Genomic DNA, 19261 nt, shown 5'->3' with positions numbered 1-19261 from the left:
GAAGGACTCAAAAGGTGAGCAGAGTCTTACATTGGCTACTTCCAGTTTCACCCCAGCCTTCATTCCAGGAGTGATGACTCCGGAGGAGGACACTTGCAGTTGTAATCCAAGGCCAGTGGGGAGTTCAAAGGCATTGTCCATGAAGATGTAGTGAAGAAATAAGTCATTCTTTGAGCCTTTCCTTATGGTCTCTCTAATCTGTAGATCCGACAGGGGAGAGTAAAAGTAAGCCTCACCAAAGGGTGCTTCGTGAAATGCAACCTCCCACACATCAGACAATAGTTATTCTTCTTTATCCAGAAAGGAAGGGACCAGCATATTTTAATTAGCCAAATAGTTTAATAGATGAATAACTATAACTTTCAACAAATTGGGAAACAAAAAATTGCCGTGGGTAGATATCATGTCATTTTCAACTGGTGATTCAGAAAGCACTTCAGAATATTTCTGGGCCTCTGAGATTTATGAACTTTAAGTATCATTGCATGGCATGGCTTAATTCTAGTTTTCTGGAGTCTAAATGTAAATGAAGGTTTATTTGCAGCACAATATATTATGGTAAAAACCAATTTTTTTAAAACTGATGAGCTTAATTTAAATGATGTACATATCAGTATGCATTGCTTTTTGTTTTTTTATAACACATCTGGAAAGTAAATTGAGATCTGTTTTATTAAAGCCACATTATTATTCACTGCACCTTAGGGAGTATATTTGGTTATTTTCTCCCTTCTTAATAAATGAATAACTATAAAAACTATAGTTCATATTTAGATAGCAGATTTTAGTTTGCCACACACATTCTTTCTTAATCATTACATCATTTCAATATTAAAAGAAACCTGTGGCTTAGGTAGAGGGAGATACACTTAACATTGTTTTCCAGATGAACAAATAAATCCTCTTAAAAGATACATCTATCCAATCACAGGGAACTATATTCACTATCTTGTAATAACCTTTAATAAAAAAAGACTATGAAAACAAATATATTTATGTATATGCGTGACTGGGACATTGTGCTGTATACCAGAAATTGACACATTATAACTGACTATATACTTCAATTAAAAAAAAAATACATCTAACATGATGACTAGCTCCATTTCTAAATGTTATGGATTCCTTGCAATCCAAGAATTTTCTTCCCTGAAATTCAAGGGAAACCTGCCTCTTTGAAGGAAGAACAAGTACTTTCTCTGGTTGGCGTGGCTGGGACCATAAGGGAGTCTGGGAGACCCCAAAAGAGCACAGGCTAATCTTATCACCCTTTGATGGGGCCTGGCCCACTTACCAACTGGGGGATCCCCTGCAGAGTATGGACACCATTCAGCAGCAGCCTCCCCAGGAGCTGGAGGTCATGCAGCTTGACAAAGCCAAGCTCCTCTCCCAAGATGTGGAGGTAGGCTCTGGCTTCTGGGAGTTCTTTGGATTTCAAGTCTTTGATCAGCTTGTCCACATTGAGCATAATTCCATTGACCATGTCCTGGGATTTTAACAACAAAATGTCTAGTCAGCTGTTAGCACTGACAAACAACTTTAGATTGCTGATGTGGGTTCCATCTGCTGCAGCTGTGATGGGCCTAGACACAAACACTCAAGGAAATGGGGACGCAAGGCAGACACTGAGATCAGGCTCCCACCTGTCATCAAAAGATAGCTCCTCCAAACTGAGATGAAGAAACAGGTCTTGTCAGGGACAGTGGTGCTTCCACACTGTTCTTAACTTGAATGATGTAGGCATAGTCAGTGTAATCTCTGCTCTCCAGGATCCCAGGATCCCTATGGCCCCCCAAGATTAGAATATCCTCTGCCTCTCCCCCCTCCCCTGCTTCTTCCCTCTTTCCTTTGACTAGGGAAGAACACTTGGGGTTTCTCGGGAAAGCTTAGCTGCCATATACATTAGCCAAAAGCTTGAAAATACCTGATTTAGATAAGTTCTTCTCTACATAAGTTATTCTTAGAGATAAGAATTCCACAGGCTGACTCTTAGGCATTGAGAAAGAAAAGAGTGATCACAGACCCAAAACAGATCGAAGACCCTCAGCCTCGAGTGGAGGTAAGTAAACAGGAGATGGAGGTAGGACCATTTGTGAGCATCTAGGAGCAAATTATCATCCTGCTTCTCAAACTGAAATGTGCATCCCAGTCACCTGGGGATCTCATGAAAATGCAGATTCTGATTCAGTAGAGCCCAGAGGGGCCTGAGAACCTGCATTTCTAACAAGCTCTGGTGATATGATGCCAATGACTAGACCATGCTTTGGGTAGCAGAAAGTTAAGGAATAAGAAGTTTCAGGTTATACAATCTATTTTCTACTCCTTCAGTGGAGGCTTATGCTGGCACCAAAGAGGATTGTGCTCCCATAAGCTAGGGCACAGATGAGGGTAAGAGCCAAAGAAAGTAGTTAATAACAATGAAAGCATGAATTTAAAAAGTATGATAGTATCTGCTTATTGAATAATCAGTACTGGAGTCAGGCACTCTGGTTAGCATTTTACATTTTTTCATTTAGTCTTTAAACATCCTTGTGAAGGGTATGGATTATCATTAGCATTCTGGGGATGCTGAAACAGAGAGACATAACATCAAGCAACTTGCATAGGTATGCAGAGCTTGGAGAGCGCAAGGTTCAAACCCATGCCCCAGAGTTCACACTCTGATGCGACTGAATTCAACATGAATTCAATCTCCAGGAGGCCCATGGCTGCAGAGGATTCTGGCTCTTCTTCCCACTAGACTGATTGACAACAGCCATATTTGTCAGTTAGATCATTCCTTGATGACTTCCAGGCTTAGGTAAAAATGTTTCTGCATTGACACCGAAAGCTTTCCTTGAGAGGAAACTTAAAAAAAAACCAACAACATACCTGCTCACGTCTATCATCTTTGCTGTAGCCAAAGTGGTCCACCAAGACCTTGGAGACACGATCAGGAACTTGACCATCAACCCAGTACAAAGCCTTGCTGACACTGTCTGGGAAAAATCCTTGCTTTCCAAAAAGAGCTTCCAATGTTGGCTCAAAGCCTTTTCCTTCCAAACCAATCTGAGAGAGAAAGTCAACCAAGAAAATGCCATCAGGTTTCTCTGTGGTCTGTCAGCCTCCCATTCCCCTCTTTACGTTCATTTCATTCAACAAGTATTCAGTGAATACTACAGGGCAGGAGCTGAGCTTAGCACTCCGCAGGAGTTGTCTTATTTAAATCTCACCAGCATCTTGAATGGCAGAACTTATTATGTGCCTTTTTTTTCCCTAGAAGAAGCAGCTAAGGTTCAGAGAAGATAAATAGTTAAACCAGAGATTCAGAGTTGGGAGTGGATCTGGGGTTTGAACCAGTTCGGTCTGACTGTGCAGCCCATGTGCTTCCTTGGATTTTGGGTCTAAGGGCTTCTCTGAGTCACCTGCATTTCCGTCCATTCTAAGGAGTCATGCTTCAGATGACCCCCATCGGGGAGGCAGGAAGGTGAGGGAGGAGGGAGAGAGAAGGCCTCAAAGTGATGTACAACTGCCTGATGACTCTTGTTCCTCTGGTGGCTGCCTCACGGCTCCCTTGACCTGACGTTCTGCTTATGGGGGAGAACAGAATGTGCTGGAAAACGTCGGACTCTGCTTCAGTCTCACACATACCTCGAACAGGTCCGCTGGAGCAAATCCAAAGACTGTGAGGGTCGCTTTCAGCATGCTTTCTTTAGGAAGGTAATCATTTGGATCAAATATAAGATTCCCTTCAATTTTGGCTGAGAACGGGTCAAGTGATGGGAGAGAAATAGATTTGGAAAGGTGATAGTTCCGGGAAAATTTTCTGAAGTCCATGACAGTTGGAAGTTGAGATTTTTTCAGAGCTTCTTCCACTAACTTCTTCAAACTAGATGAAAAGAAGGGGGATATTTTGAGCCGACACCACATCGTGTTACTCTCTTACCGCAAGTAAATATGGATTTCCAATCACTACCAAACCATGTGGGTTTCACTTGCCCTGAGAGTTTGGCTCAGATCTGCTGCACTTTCACACAGATGCTGTTCCAGAAGAAAAACACTCTATAAAGGGCAGGCAGTGGTGAAATCAGAATCGAGGTTTGGAATTTCAGTCTTTTGGAGCAGATGGAGGAAAATTGCTCTTACTTACTCTTGGATAGACAGCTCATCTGAGGTTAAGATGTTGGCGATGTGGGAAGCCACAAAGTTCTTCACTTGCTCATTCTGTTCCAAGGGGAGAAGTTCGGTGATTTTGTTAATATCCGACAGGGAAGGGCCCCTCATGAGCATGAGGTAGGCAGCCAGTCGCTTGTCCCCGGGAGAGGTGTTGCTGAGGAAAGTCTGAAGAAGGACTTCCCGGACCTGGAGCCAAAAGAGAGGACTGTTATCAATGTCCTCTCGTCAGAACACAGAACGTGCCCGGCAAACATGCCTGGTCTTACCATGTGCAGGCTGAATTTCTCTATAATAATTCTTCAAATGTTGGCACTGAACCTTCTTGTCAGTGTTCCCCCAGAGCAAAGAGCTCAAGGAAGGGTTCTCAGAAGACACCCATCTAATGCATGCTGAATTCAATTGCATTAAAATACACCCATTATGGCCAAGTTACCACTTCCTAGAGATCTACCACTAACTGAAAATAAAGTTGTTTTAACATAAATTATTTCAATATGAGCGTAAAGCTGGGGTGGGATAGTGAGAACTTGGAGCTAATAAATAAATAAGGTTGTCTCCAAAGCTCTGGAGTCTTTGCCACTTAAACTGGTGGTGCCAGTTTGACCATCCTAGGTTAGGGGCATTAGGAAAATTAGGCATATTTTGCCAAGATGGGAGTGATGGTCAGTCTGGCAGGAGGACACATGTAGTGAAGATCTCATTCTGCCTGCTGTAGTCAAATATTTCTCTCAAGTCCACATACTGCTAGGAAGTCAATAGGTGTGTTGAAATTTGCAATTAAAATTTGCAATTAAAAAGCAGAAGACTAAAGTCAGAGCAATGATGAGATTTAGAATCTCATTCCAAATCTTTGTCAATCTAAATAAACTTTTCCCTTCCAGCCCTCGTCTGTGGACTTCACCTCGTCTCTAAGTTCCATTTTCCGCAGGGCCTGGATGGCAGCCTTCTGAATCAGCAGTGATGGCTGTCTACTTTCGATACATTTCAGGATGGAGGGTGTGAGTTTCGGGGTTAGCTGCTCCATAGTTCTGCCAATATTTCCAATGACCTGCATTGGAAATAAAACAAGAGGGAATTAGGATGCAGAAGGAGAAGTGAAGGGTGGACAGGAAAAGTACTTCTGAAATGATGCATATTACACAAAACACTGAAAATACCCTCAGAATTAAGTAGGTGTGATCTTCGTTCCCAGTGCAGTCATCACGAATCTGTTCCAGTAGGTAATCAGCAATGTCCAGCAGGTCCTGTGTCCCCGCAGGGTCTGTCTTATGATAGCTACAGAATAATAATAATAGTTGGGTTTACAGTAATAACAGAATACAGAATACAAGCAATAAACAGAAGAACAAAAGTTTATCTTAAAATACACATTTATGTTTGCTGATTTCTCATTTCATTGTACTATTCTCAAAATGACCAGTTGAAAAACAAAAGAGGAAGCACCAGAAATTTCAAGTGGAGGGAGGGTACAAACTTAATACAGAGATGTGGGGTCTTCCTCAGCTCCCACGAGGAGAAGCAGTATAAAACTCACTTGTTGATCACGTGACTCAGAGCATAGAACGTGGCCCGGCTGTGCTGCTCCTTCGCCATGTTAAAGATCTCCCGCAGCCTCTCGGCCGAGGGCTGTGGGATCAGGGCCACCAGGTAGGTCACAACATCTATCAGAAGAGGATTGGCTTTCTCAGTCTTCAGCCACTGGAGGATGCGAGTGTAACACTGGGGCTGTCCGCACTGAATCAAGGCTTGTAAAGTGATGGGGCTAAAAAGAAAAGGACAGAGAAAGTTATAAAGATCACTTTCTAGGCAGCTAAAATATCCTTGGCCCGTGGCGTTCCCTCTGCCAGGAATCCCCCTTATTCACTATCCAAATCCAACCAACTTCCAAAACCCCACTCAGATCCCTAGAACTAGGAAGCCTTCCCTCCAATCATTTTCCACTGGAGAAGCACCACGGGGGAAAGTCTGAAGAAGGACCCCCTGGACTCAACACCCACAGAGGACTGTGGTCCTTTGGTCAGAGCACAGAATATGCCAGGCAAACACCCCTTCAGTCCTGAGACCCTTCTCTCCCCTTCACAGCACTAAGAGCCAGCGCACGGAAGTAAAGAGAAGTCACTGTATTGTTTGCCTGAATTCTCTTTCCTCTAGCCTATGAGCTTCCAGAAGGCAGACTTCTTTTCCTCTCAAACTTTCCAGGGTACCCCTAATAGAACTAGGAACTAGAAGATATCCATCAAAATGTGGGAAATATTTCCCTCCTATTTTAATACACAAATACATATCTACCTTGGATGCAATGTATGTATGTGTGTGTTGCCCATGGAACTCGAGACATCTTAATTGATATTTCTTTGTGCAACAAATGTTAGTTGATTGACTAATTGATTAACTGGTTTGAAATTTCAATGGTCCCTGAGATTCTTTGGCCAAGGTCTCAGCTGTCTACGATTAATTTATAACCTGTGAGAGACTGAGCTGTGATGGGTAAAAAAATACCTGGACACCTCGATGAGCTTTGGCAAGAGGGATGCGACTGCCTCGCTGCTGAGGCCTCTCAGCTCGGTCACCAGTTTATAGAAGAGGTTGGCTCTCTGGGAGTTCTGCTCGGAGTCGTGCAGTTTCTGCAGCTCCTGGAGGGTCTGCAGGATGGCCTCGGCCTGCTTTGGAGGTGACGTGGACTTGGTGCTCTCAAAGGCAAGACCCACCGCCTCGGGACCTGGAAGGAGGGGCGTGTCAGAGGGATTCCGGCTTACCTTCACATCTCAGCCACAGCTTGGTCTACTGGAAACTGGAGGCTGCGGAGGGGTCAGCAAAGGGGAGAGGGAAAGAGAACGATCCTGTGCTCGGTGTCTGACTTCTGTGTTTCACTGACTCATCGCACTCTCCCTGTGGGTGGCAGTATTCCTCTATTTAAAGACAAGGGAACCCAGAGGTGAGACACTCGCCCAGCCTGGGACCTTTCTGGGTGTAAGGGGCAGAGCTGGAATTGAATCCAGGCTTGTGTGAATCTGGTATCAGATGACCCTTTTGCCTAAAAGAGCTGGTGAGGAGGTGCTGCTGCTCATGCGGTGGCTACAGCTGTGGTTAGACTCACTGAAGCTCACCCATTGTTTCGTCCAGTTGGGTCTAATGGCAGTGTGTGGGAGAGAGGAAGACCCTTTTGTGTCCCCTCCTTCGTCCTGCTCTCACCTATGAAGTCAGCATGGAAATGTCACGCAAGAGAAGGAATCCTGGCTTAGATGAGACCTGGAGGCCCATTTTGCACTGCCTCCGATAGCCTGTGACCTTTAACACGTGACTAAGCCCCTCTGCGTCATTTCCCCTTCTGTAGAATGGGTATAAAAGCACACGATGCTACCACATGACATCACTGGTTGCTGAGAACGATAAGGTAAGGCATAAGAAAGATTCAAACACAAGGCCAGAGCAGGGCTAGGGCTGGTCTGGAGATCTCTAACGTTCCTTCAGCCTTATCACGGGGTGTCTGAGGCGGCCAGGTCTACCAGAGGAAGGCTTAGGGGGCCAGCTTCCTGCTTACAAAAACACGGGAGCTGTGGGGAGCTCCTCCCTTCCCTTTACCCCGCTGCCATCTGAACTTACGAAACGAATATACTGTCTCACCAGAATTGCCCACAGGCTGACCTCGAGAGCCGCGACATTTCCCAGGGCCCAGCAAGGAGCTCAGCCATGGTGGGTACGTCGTGGGCAGACCTCCCCGCCCCAGTCACCATGCGCACATAAAGTCTCACCTTCACCAAAGAAGCGGCTGTTGATCCTGGGTGTGTCTTCAAGTTTCAGAGTCTGTGAAACCTGTGTCATCATCCCATACTTATTCCTGGTAACAAAGGAGGCACATCATGTCCGGAGGGCCAGCTCCCCGGGGCGCTCCATTCTTCTCACGTCCAGCGCTTCTCCCATCTCCGCTTCTACCCAAGTCCTGCTCACCTTTCAAACCACAGGTAAACCCAGCTGTCCTCGGCTCCCCAGTGAACAGCACCACCTCCTTCTGGTCATGCTGGCTGTCCTTCCATCAGGACACATGTACTTTACAACCCCCCGCCATTCTGGAGTGCCCAGAGGGAATGGACAAACACTGTGCTTCGAAATTCCTTTGTATCTCCCACAGCACAGCGCCAAGAATACGGCAGTTACTCAATAAATACTAGTTGACCAACCAGGCTCAAAATGGATTTGGATACTCCGTTCTCTAGTCCAATTCTCAAATCTTCCACAAAGCCTTTCTAACCAGGGCAGCCTGCCATGATGCCCAGTGTTTCCTCATCTACAGCCCTTAAATCTGGGTCTCAGATATCTTGTGTTGGTTTCAAATTGTTTTGCACGCCTAATATTTTCCTACCAAACTGCCGGTTAACTTGAAAAGGGGAAATGGGGTTGGGCTCTGCTTTGCATCTCTTCACAATCCCCTCCCAGGCACAGCCTAGCTTTGAACAGGCATCTGAGAAGCATTCAGCTCACAGCGACCCCATAAATGACCAGAGTCATTAGTAGGGGTGCAGCAGGTGACCTACTTGTAGGAGAAAGGCAGGAACAGGTGTTGCTCCTTGCAGATGGCTTCCGACACATGCTTGCTTTCAGGGTCCAGGGTGTACTGGCAGGACTGGCTGCTGCCAATCAGGGTTGACAAGGGGCGGGTCTATGAATGAGATCAGGGGACAAGCATGTTCATCAGTCCCTGGGGCTTGAACCTGAGACTCCTGCCAAAGGCATTTACTTTCAGGGAAGAGGGTAGGGGAATGGGAGTTCTGTACCACTGGGTAAACTCAGTTAAAGAAAAGAGCTTGGTAATTGAGCTTTAGACAAGGGGACGCAGCAACTTGGCATTCCCCAGCTGAGCCAAGCTATTGACGCTTTTTATTCCACCCCAATGGACCCCTAATCCTGCACAAAGTATATATAACCTGGGATCCTACACATGCCTGTCCTTCCATGCACGAACACTTCACACGCTGCTGCTCCTTGCATTTTCTTTGCCTAGACGTTTTCTCTGAGATTCCTACTAGCTCTAACATTCCAGAATTGAAATAATGAGGAGGCTGCAGCTAGTGTGAGTAGCAGTGCGGATGTGAAACTTACCATGCCCCTGATCAAAGCAAGAGGGCTAACTCCTGTGCTAATGGGCTGGAAGTTGTCACAATTCTCCAGGTTTCTTTCGATGGATATTTCAGTTGTCACATTTCCCTTCCTTGTTTTAACGGTAAAGTCACTGGAGCAGTTTCCATACACGGTATCCTATGGGAGCAGAAGATAAAACAGGTGCATTCAACGTGGGGAAACATCTTTCGGAGCTTGGGGTGGGGCTGGGAAAGGAACCTGGGAGAAAAAGCAGGAGCAACGTGGATTTAGGAGAAAGTTGCATCCTCTTGGGCAGAGTGTGGGCATTGCTGGTTCCTGGGCAGCCAGAGTTGGGGTGAGAAAACCAGGTAAGGGTGGTTCTGGCGATCCCCGAGGAGAGGCCTCTGCAGGATGCAGCTCTGTGTTCTCCAAGTACAGCGCCGTACACAACTCAGAACACAGTAAGGGCTCAAAAATGCTCGTAGGACGGAAGTCAATTTTAACTCTCAGATCAAAACCTGAAATTCTTAAAAGAGCCTGGCAAACAGATTGAATTATTTTCTGTGTTTAAAACAAAATTATTTACTGTGTTACGCCTTGTGGTAATAAAACAAAATCAAAGGAGTAGCGTGATCAGGACACCCCCAAAACTGGCTGAAAAGTAGACCCAACCTGAGAAGGCTAATTGGGATGATGGTCCCTCAGTGGGCCCAGAGCACAGCTGGCACCTCGGGCACGGTGCTTCACAGCAATACAGGGCCTCCTGTGTAACCCGCCACGCAGCGGAGTCAGTGATGCACTCCATGTACAATATGCGAAGATGAGTTACCAGGGCCTCTCTTACTGGCTTTCGAGATTTCTCACCAGAAATAACACTTGTTTAGCCTCTTCTGTCTCCGGGGGAAGCAGGAGGGCAGAAATGATGCCTCTCTTGATGTTCAGGATGTGTTTAGGCTCTTCCTTCTCTGGGTAAAGTACCACTCGCTTCCCTTCAGGAACAGCCAGCTTGAGCTCGTACCTGCCCCGGAGAGAGTGCGGTCACAGGGGTGTCTTCTCTCCACTGGGAACCTGTTGGATGTCAGCTGCGTGGCTTTGCAGCCTCCTTTTTGCTTGCTTTTCTTTTCGCATCTTTTCTTTATACATGTATCTATACAGTGTACATACCTTTTCAAAAAGGTACACAAACATGTGTACGCATTTGGTATTCTTTCATTTCTTTCCCTCTTTGGCTTGGCTTACCCATCCCCTGTCTGTTTTCTACCTACATCAGTCTCTGGCCATGCTCCCTGCAGAACCACCTCCGGGGCGTTCCATTTGTGTCCCCACACTCAGACAATCCTACACAGAGTGTGGGGTGAGAATATCTACAGAGAAAGGTTTCATCATTGCTTGTTTTACCCAAATGGTATTTTATTATATACTTTTCTTTTTTTTTTTTTTAAATTGAAGTACCACTAGTTACAATGTGTCAATTTCTGGTGCACAGCACAATGTCCCAGTGATGCATATACATACATATTCATTTTCCTATTTTTTTCATTAAAGGTTATTACAAGATATTGAACATAGTTCCCTGTGCTATACAGCAGAAACGTTTTTCTTTTAATCTATTTTTATATACAGTGGCTAACACTTGTACACTTTTCTTTATCGTGCTTTTCTCTACTCCGTGAAAATCCTTCTGAGTCCGCTGATAGAGCTCTGACAGATTCTTTTTTAACAGTTGTATAAAATTCTATTCTATGGTTGTATATGATTTACTGAGACATTCCCCTATTTGATGGCATTCATTTTCTCTCTTCCTGGATTTTTTAATTTTAATTTTTTTTTCACCACCCAAACAACACTGAAATAAACATCCTTATGCATATATCATCAGACATTACTGCTTTTCTTTTCATGGGCTACAGACTCAGACTTTGAAACTGCTGTGTCAAGGGCTACAAGTACATTTAATTATAATAGATACTGACTAGTGGTACTCATTCCCACCCTCAACGCATGAGGGTACACTCCTCCTCGTCGGCTTGCCAACAACCAGTGCTACAGCTGTTTTAAATTCCCATAGTCTTACGGGTGTAAGATGATAAATATCTTGTTGTTACATTAATCTGCATTTCCTGACCCCTAGTGAGTTCCAGCTTTTCATACGTTTGTTCGATATTCACTCTTTTATATGATCTCAGGCTACATCTAAAGCTTGGGTCAACTTTGATCTTGGGGACCTTTCTTTGGGGACTTCCTTAGAGGGTGTCAAAGGGTCTGGCTGCACCTGCTCCAGTCAAGTCAGAAGAAAGAAAAGGAAACCAGGCACGTTTCCCACAGCTCTGCACTGTCTCAGAAAGTTCCAGACACTGTGATACAGGCTTACGAAAAAGCCTTGAGCTCAAAAGCAGGAGTCCCTCAACACAATATTGTAAACTGACTATACGTCAATAAAAATATATATATACAAAAAAAGCTGATACAATAAAACAACAAGAAGAAAACATCTTGGAGTAAATAAAACCAAAATCCTGGAAATCACAAAAGAAAAAAAAAATTTAACTACATATAAATATTAAAAAATTGAACATGGAAAAATACAAACACAATAATAAGAAAATAGCAAACTGAAAACAAAATATTTCCAACATATATAGCAGAATCCTAATCTCCATAAAATAGAAAATAAATTCTACTTATAAAAAGATCAAAACTCCAATAGAAAAATGAGCATGTGCAAAAATAGATTTCATAGGAAAAAATGGATAATGGACGCTTAAAAAAAATTCAACTTCAGCTATAATTAAATAAATGATAATTAAAATAAGAATTTTAAATAAATAATTTTTTGGGGAAAAAAAGCAGGAGTCCTTTTGTTTGGAGGAGGGTAAGGACCAAAAAGGAACTATACTCCCTTCTGTCACTGCACTCCCCCTCGGGTCTAGGATAAAACAGGATGTATTGGTGAGAGGCAGAAGCACCCAGGCCTATTCTGGCTTCTAAGTCTAATGTTTAACAAATTGAAAGATAGGCAGGGGGGCAGTTTCTGATGCTACCAAATCCACAAATCCATGACTGTCTGTATCCACACACACTTCTACAAACTATGACCTGGAGATGAGGTAGGGGTGAAATTCAAAAAAATCTGAAAACCAGTACGACATGGAAACTGGCCAGTCAGAGAGATGCCGGCCGTACACAGCAGGAATGGCCCGGGCACTGTGCGCTGGCAGAATGCCGGCCCTGGCGGGACAGTGGCTCAGGCCGTGGCTCTCCCTGGACTCCTTGAAGCTGGTGTTCGGCTTCCCTGCACTGCCTGCCATGTTTGGCCACACCAACAAGTCCTCCCGGGACCCTCTCTGAAGACCACCAGGTACTGCCTTGCTTTATTTTTTAAACACGTATTCGCACTTGTTTAAACAAATCATTTCAGCTTTCTTGTCTCAAGGAATTTTTTTTAAAGCATGAGATCTTTTGGAAGCACATTTAAATGAGAATTAGGGGAAGCTCACTAGGGGAGGGTGAATACTGCTTCCCTCTTTTTGATTATTGTGAGAGCTCAGCTGATCCACGGTGAACAGAGAATACAAACACTTCTTCTCACATACGTGCCTAACATAAACACACACATCCACACCTCAGGGGACACACACATACTCACACGCAACATGTGCGGTGACGCCCAGAGCTCAGAAATTTCAGTGCTCGGGCCCACGTCTTACCTGGACATGGCGGCAGCAAACTCCTCGGAGTTCTTGGCCTTCTTCAGCAAGGCCTTGCCGTCAGGGTTGAAGCCATACACCTCTTTCAGGGAGCACTGGCTCGTATTCAGGATAAAGTTGCAGAATTGAGGGACCTTCAGCTCGACCTGAGAAGGGAAGGTAATGGCACATCAAGACTCTCCACCCAGAGCACAAGATCCCCCCACCGCCCAGGACTTTCTGCCCTTTTCCCTGGCCCGGGGTACCAAGTTTCTGACGTCCTCCCCTCTGCATTTTTGTAAAGGAGGATATCTTTTTATTGGTTCTAAATGCACTCACGTTAGTCATAAGGAGGTACAGCTGGTTGGAAGAAATGCAGCCTAAGAGTGAGAGTTAGGAAGAAAACCAGGAGGCTAGCATTGGCTTCAACAGCATATGTTTCCTTAATGGGACCATAAAAACCCAAAATCCAAAACCAACTGTATCTATCAGGGCCCCTCCAGAGCGTCACAGACAGGTGGACACAGACAGCTGGACTTTAAGCCCTAGTCGTCATCCAGCACTGTTTATAAAGAACCTTCTGCAGTGATGGAAACGTTCTCCATTTGCATTATCCAACCCGGGAGCCACTAGGTGGCTACTGGACACTTGAACTGAGGCTCTGTGACTAAGCAACGGAATTTTTACTTTTATTCAATATAAACAGCCACATGTGGCTCCTGGCTACCTTATCTGATGGCACAGACTCGGGAGCCCTAGGAAGAAGATGACCCAGCCGGAGTTCTCGTTCCCAGATGAACCCCAGTAGAGGCCCTTAGGTCTGTTCCACAGGAACATGGATATGAGTATAGTCAGTCTCAACAACAAGCAAAGTTTTATTTGAGAATAAACTACATGTTTAAATTTTTCATTTTCAATTCGTTTTTAGTAGCAGATACTGTTGGACTTAGGTTATAAAAACCGCACTCCAGAATGCTTTCCTGAGGTGCCCACCTCCCTTGGCGCACCCACTGGACACGTTGCAACACGTTAAATCTACTGGTGTGCAATGCGGATGTTCTGGGTCACCTGCTGCAAATTACGTCTTGGAAGCGAATGGGAAGATACGTGTGGTGGGTAAAGTTTTCAATGGTGGACAACTTCTCAGCAAAGTGGCCGACTTTCCCAGCACTTTAAGATTACAACAGTCCTGGTGTGAGCTGGGTTTGCTAAGCCCTGGGTTCCAGGGTCCCCTCCATCTCCCCTCACACCTTGCAGTGGATCTTGGTGGAGCTTCTTGAATCAGCAGTCCCGGGGACGCCACTGGAACTCTCTGCCTTGTAGTCGTACACGTATTTCCTGAAGTGCTTGAATCGTGTTGCATCTTCTGCAACGAGGGGAATTAAGTCAGCCACAGAGCAGAAATAACTTGCCTGAGGACAGTCATTCCTGGGCAGAGAGGGGTAGTGGCATAGATAATCAAAAGTGGTAATTAAACTCAAATTATTTTTAATTGACTTTGCCTTACACTTAATTTTCCTTTATGGATTTAACTCCTCCATTATGGTTTTGCTGAGGGTAACATTTAAATGAGCTGACATTCCTTGAATATAATATCTGAGGTGCAGGGCAGGGGGTGTCAAGTGATGAGAGTCAGAAAGTCTACAAGACAGACTCCCTGGAAAATGGAGGGTTGTCAGCATAAAGTAAGGATCTTTCATTGCCTTTTCAGCTTGAAAATACCATTATTCTGTGGCTCTTTTTTGGTTCTACCAAATACCTGAGGCAAAGTACATTAATTATTAGGGGTATCTGGCTCACTTAAAAAACCTCCAAGAAGGAATTTCTGGAGGTTTCCACTGTGATTGAGAGGAATTTTCTGAACAATTTGAGAAAAAGAACATTTGGATCATGAACCCAGATGCAGTGATGCAAGATGCCCACGAGATGGCAGTGCTGCCCCATAAGAGGCCTCCCACTCAGCACACTGGGTACCACTGCAAGGCCAGCTTCCTTGACCCCTAGGGGTCAGGTAAATACAAAGGGGTGGGGGTCTGGATTTCTGCACAAAGGTTAAAGTCAGCATTTCCTCCTCTCCTGTGCTTCAAATTAATGATTAACCCCTGACAAACAGGACAGTGATGTCTCTATAAAATGTCCGGGGCCCAACAGAATGACAGTCCCTTCCCCACCCTTCCCCCCACACCAAGCTTCTGGGACAGATCGGAAGGTCATGTAAAAGAGAGCTGAGACCCCTCAGAGGTGGGCAGAAGCTCAAGGAACTGGCTTCTTGGGCTCAGAACAGTGTACACCAATCACAGCATCACAGCATTTCAGTGACCCGAGGTGCAGAGGGATGGGTTGGGGGGCTGGGCAACGACGTACTTGGACAGCTGGGCCTGACACTTTCCTGCACTTCATCTCCTGTAAGAAAAGGAGAAAGACAACTGAGTTTTCCCTTTCTTCCAGATGGGTCTTAGGGTCTGACAGGGAGGAACACTGAATAGGACTTTGATCTTTTGGGAAGGAAGCAAATTCTGAAGAACCGAATCCCAGCTCCGCCCCCGCCCCCGACCCCATCCTGAGGCTGGAGGAGCCACCCAGTTGGTCCCGTGCCCCTGACCCCTGCCCCTCTGGCTGCTTTCCCCCTAACCCGGGCCCAAGCTGTCCCGGCCACCTCCCCTGCCCTGGCTTCCGCCCCTGGGCTCTGATTCTCGCCCCGACCCCCAGCCCCGCACCCCGGCCGCGCTGGGCGGCCTCACTCACTGGCTCGGGCGCCGGCGGCCGCCAGCAGCAGCAGCAGCAGCAGCAGCGGCAGCGCGGGCCTCGGCGGGCCCATGGCCGACCTGGGCGGCGGCTCCCCCCGGACCCTCGCTGGCTGGGCCTGGCCTCCCCACTGCTCGCTGGTTGCGCAGGGACCCGCTCCCACAGGCAGTAGTCCCTGAGCCGGGAATGCGCGGCCAGCGCCCGCGCCCTATTTATGGGAGGCCGCCCGGCCAGGGCCGCGGCACCGGGGCTGAAAGAGCGCCGGGCGAATTGCAAAAGGTCCAAAGGGCGGTGTCCGGGCCTGTTTGCTTTTCCGCACCTGGCCCGGCTCGGAGCCGCAGGAGGGGCCGGGCGAGGGGCTCAGCTCAGACTCAGCCAGGGCCACTCCGGGCCTCGCCTGTCCCCGGGGTCTCAGTCCCCGAGAAGCCTGCGCTGACCCAGGGGTGCCTCCAGAGATGAGGGGCCAGAGCCACCCCTGCTCCCTGCGCAGACTTTGTAGTCACCGGGAGCGTCTTGGTGGAGACACCTTCCTACTCATTCTTTGCCATTTCAGAGGACTTCGAGTTTGTGTGGACACCCCAATCCAGACCAGTACCTGTGAATGTGGGTCACCTGCCCTGAATTCAGCCCATCCGGAGGGAGCAGAAAGGGGAAGGAGGGAGGCCCGGTGAGGAACTGACCCCCACCCTCCCTGAGGGACCGTGGCCCAGTCGCAGCAGGAATCCAGGAGCCCCGATCTTCCAGAAACCCCAGTGAGTTGGGGCCTCTGAGTCCCCCGCCCTCAATTTCTTCTTGGGAAGGTGAGGAGAGGAGGTTTTTCCCTACGTGAACTGCTTCTGGGTTTCCTCAGGGGCTGGGAGGCCAGCGAGGAGACCGGAGTAATGAACGGACACAGCACGTTTCTCCAAACATCCTGGAACTTTCTCCACGAAGCCGTCCCTTCTTTCCTAGGTGCTGCCCGTTTCCCACAGGAAGCTTTCGCCGAGGCAGCCTTCCTCCTCCCTGCCGGAGGACACGCGGCACCGGGCAGCTAGTTCAGCAACGCTGTCTCACTGACGCGGGAGCACTCCCACAGGGCGACTGACGGGACGGTGCTGCGACGGGACGGACACATGTCTGAGGCTGGCCCCGTCCACAAGGCACCTCCGATCCGGCTGGGGAGACGAGATGAGATGCGTAGACAGGAAACTGCCGGGGAGCCGGGAACAGAGGTTGCAGGCAATGCTCAATAGAGAGAGAGAGAGTGTGTGTGTGTGTGTGTGTGTGTGTTGGGGGGGGGGGTAACCGCTGGAGGAGAGTGAAGGAAGGCGTGGGAGGGGAGGGGGCCCGGAGCAGTGAAGGGGGACTGTGGACTCCGGGGTACGCGAGGCACCCGCGGCAGAAGGACTTGTTACAGTTTGTTATTTATGAGATGCATCCAGATGTCACAAACTACTTGTGATGTTATTTACATCTTCTGGTGCCAACACGGATAGTTCCAGAAGGGTCATGTTCTAAAGCAGTAATACTATATAACAGTATATAAAGACCCCGTTCCCTTAGAGGAGACTCCCCCAAGCACGTCTGCCTTGTTCCTGGCACTTGGGCCTCCACAGTTGTCCTCATTCGTGCACTGTGGTCCTTAGCCAGGCATTCCCTCTGGGCAGCTAAACTCCCTTCAGTGATCAGCTGCATTGCATCCATGGTATATTAATACTGTTAAAAGTGGATATTACAGAGGTTTCAACCCAAGGCTGGTCATATCTTCACCACTGAGTTGTGAAGTGTCTGGAAATAGTAATAGCACCCAAACTCCATTTCCCTAACATTTTATTCGAACTCTTTTATGTGGACTGTCTTTCCACAGGAGGAGCTGCTGTCAGGATTTCAGGAAACGGTTCAGCTCCCAGGCATATTCACTTGAAGGAGAATGGGTAAAAATATTTAGTTACAAAGAAACCACAAGGAGATGCTTAACTTCAATTTCTAAGCACAAGTCCAGGCTTTCTCTGTTGAATGACAGATGAAGTCACCGTCCTGCAGTCACTGTCAGTAGGGAACATTAAATAAGTCATGGGATGTAATGTACAGCATGGTGACAACAGTCAGTGGTGCTGTACTGCATATCTGCAAGTTGCTAAGGGAGTAAATCTTAAAAGTCTTTATCACAAGAAAAGAAAAAAAATCTCTTCTTGGTAACTATGTATGGTGTCGGATGTTAACTTATTGTGGTGATCATTCCGTAATATATACAAATACTGAATCATTATGTTGTAGAAAAATAGAGAACATCATTTTTATGACTTGAGAATCAAAAATGAATCTGCTAACTTGGTGCAGGGAAAACCTGGGGGTTGTTTAGGTGCCTCTGAGCTGTCACCATCTCTAAAGAAGAAAGCCTGAGAACTTAGAAGCATGGGAGTCAGCTTCTCTTTCTTTCCCTGCTTTCCTCTAGAGAGTCACCCTGGTGCTGGTGTCAGCCAGCAGTGCTCATCCTCTGACAAGGACAAGCTCACAAGCACAACAGAGCAAATGCTGGATTGTTCAGCTGCCCTGAGTATACTTACAGAAATACCGTTAAGGATTAATGTGTAGACTCTTTTCTTAAATTACTAAATCCACTTAGATCTTTTGTCACAAGCTATTTGAAAATATAGTATGATTTGTGACCACAGATATCACCCTTCATCCCTTTTCCTTTAAGTAGAAGATTTTTCAGTTCTCTCTCCCAAACACACTCAAAGTTTCAAAGGATAGAGACCTGTCTTCATTGAGACACTGAAAGGTGTCAGGAGTCTGGAAATCTTCTAGTGTAAGTATTCACTGAATAGAGAAAACCCAGGGCCAGAGAGGTCAGCTGAAGTAAAGAAAACCAGTGGGAATGTCAGACTCAAGAAGACCTGGGATCGAGTCCTAGCTGGGTTTCTCGTGGGGTTTGTAACCTTGGGTAAGTGATTTCGCTTTCCAAAATCTCTGTTTAGCCATCCCTGAAACAGGATTAAAAATACCAACCTTCCTCATAGGAATTTTTGTAGAATTAAATGAAACAATTATGTAAATAACTGCATTGATAGCATGATGCCTCATAAAAAAGAAAGCCACTCAATAAGTGGTAAATGATCATTTATTATGTGTGTGCATTAGAGTGGAAGCATATTTGTAGGGTACCTATTAAGCGAGCTAATCACAACGGCTATAGAAAGAGAGATTAACAGAACAAAAATAGGAAATAAGGCTAAAGAAAGAGGACAGAAATGAAGCAGGGCATTGTTGAGGTCTAGGCATAGCTGAGACGATGCATCCATTTGTCTCTGACAATTCCTAACTTTCCTGGGTATTTGAAATTCTGTCCTTTCAGAGGTGGATGGAGGTCTTCCTACAGCAAGCAGACTAGTGACTTTAACAGAGACACATTCTGATGTCACAAAGATTAATCTCAGCTAGTGGCTATGACTTATCAGCTTGTGAAAGCAAAGTCCTGTCGGGTAAACCATCAGTCTGAGTAATCACAGATCTCTCGGTAACCATTAGAAAGCCACCTGATTAGTGGAATACCGAGGAATTAGATAATGCTGAATATCCCAGTTACAGTCTCTAGAAGTGAAACTATGCATTCTGTT

General features: G+C 46.3%; 1 protein-coding gene across 1 annotated transcript in view; it reads right to left on the bottom strand.

Moving 5' to 3' along the window:
- The window catches only part of APOB (apolipoprotein B), a 39386-nt gene extending 23651 nt beyond the window's left edge, over positions 1–15735 (bottom strand). Inside the window, exons 1-17 of the mRNA XM_031466641.2 lie at positions 15663–15735; positions 15282–15320; positions 14168–14283; positions 12939–13084; positions 10096–10249; positions 9253–9408; positions 8688–8812; positions 7908–7993; positions 6655–6874; positions 5690–5917; positions 5313–5430; positions 5057–5203; positions 4130–4341; positions 3631–3868; positions 2872–3048; positions 1295–1486; positions 31–198 (exon numbers count right to left, since the gene is read on the bottom strand). Of these exons, the coding sequence (XP_031322501.2) occupies positions 31–198; positions 1295–1486; positions 2872–3048; positions 3631–3868; positions 4130–4341; positions 5057–5203; positions 5313–5430; positions 5690–5917; positions 6655–6874; positions 7908–7993; positions 8688–8812; positions 9253–9408; positions 10096–10249; positions 12939–13084; positions 14168–14283; positions 15282–15320; positions 15663–15735 (2595 nt within the window). The remainder of the gene's footprint in view (positions 1–30; positions 199–1294; positions 1487–2871; positions 3049–3630; positions 3869–4129; positions 4342–5056; positions 5204–5312; positions 5431–5689; positions 5918–6654; positions 6875–7907; positions 7994–8687; positions 8813–9252; positions 9409–10095; positions 10250–12938; positions 13085–14167; positions 14284–15281; positions 15321–15662) is intronic.
- Between the last annotated feature and the right edge of the window lie 3526 nt (positions 15736–19261).

Source organism: Camelus dromedarius, chromosome 15, assembly GCF_036321535.1.
Source record: "Camelus dromedarius isolate mCamDro1 chromosome 15, mCamDro1.pat, whole genome shotgun sequence".
Lineage (NCBI taxonomy): Eukaryota > Metazoa > Chordata > Mammalia > Artiodactyla > Camelidae > Camelus > Camelus dromedarius.
The sequence above is the reverse complement of the archived record's forward strand: the minus strand, read 5'-3'. Positions and strand labels throughout refer to the sequence as shown.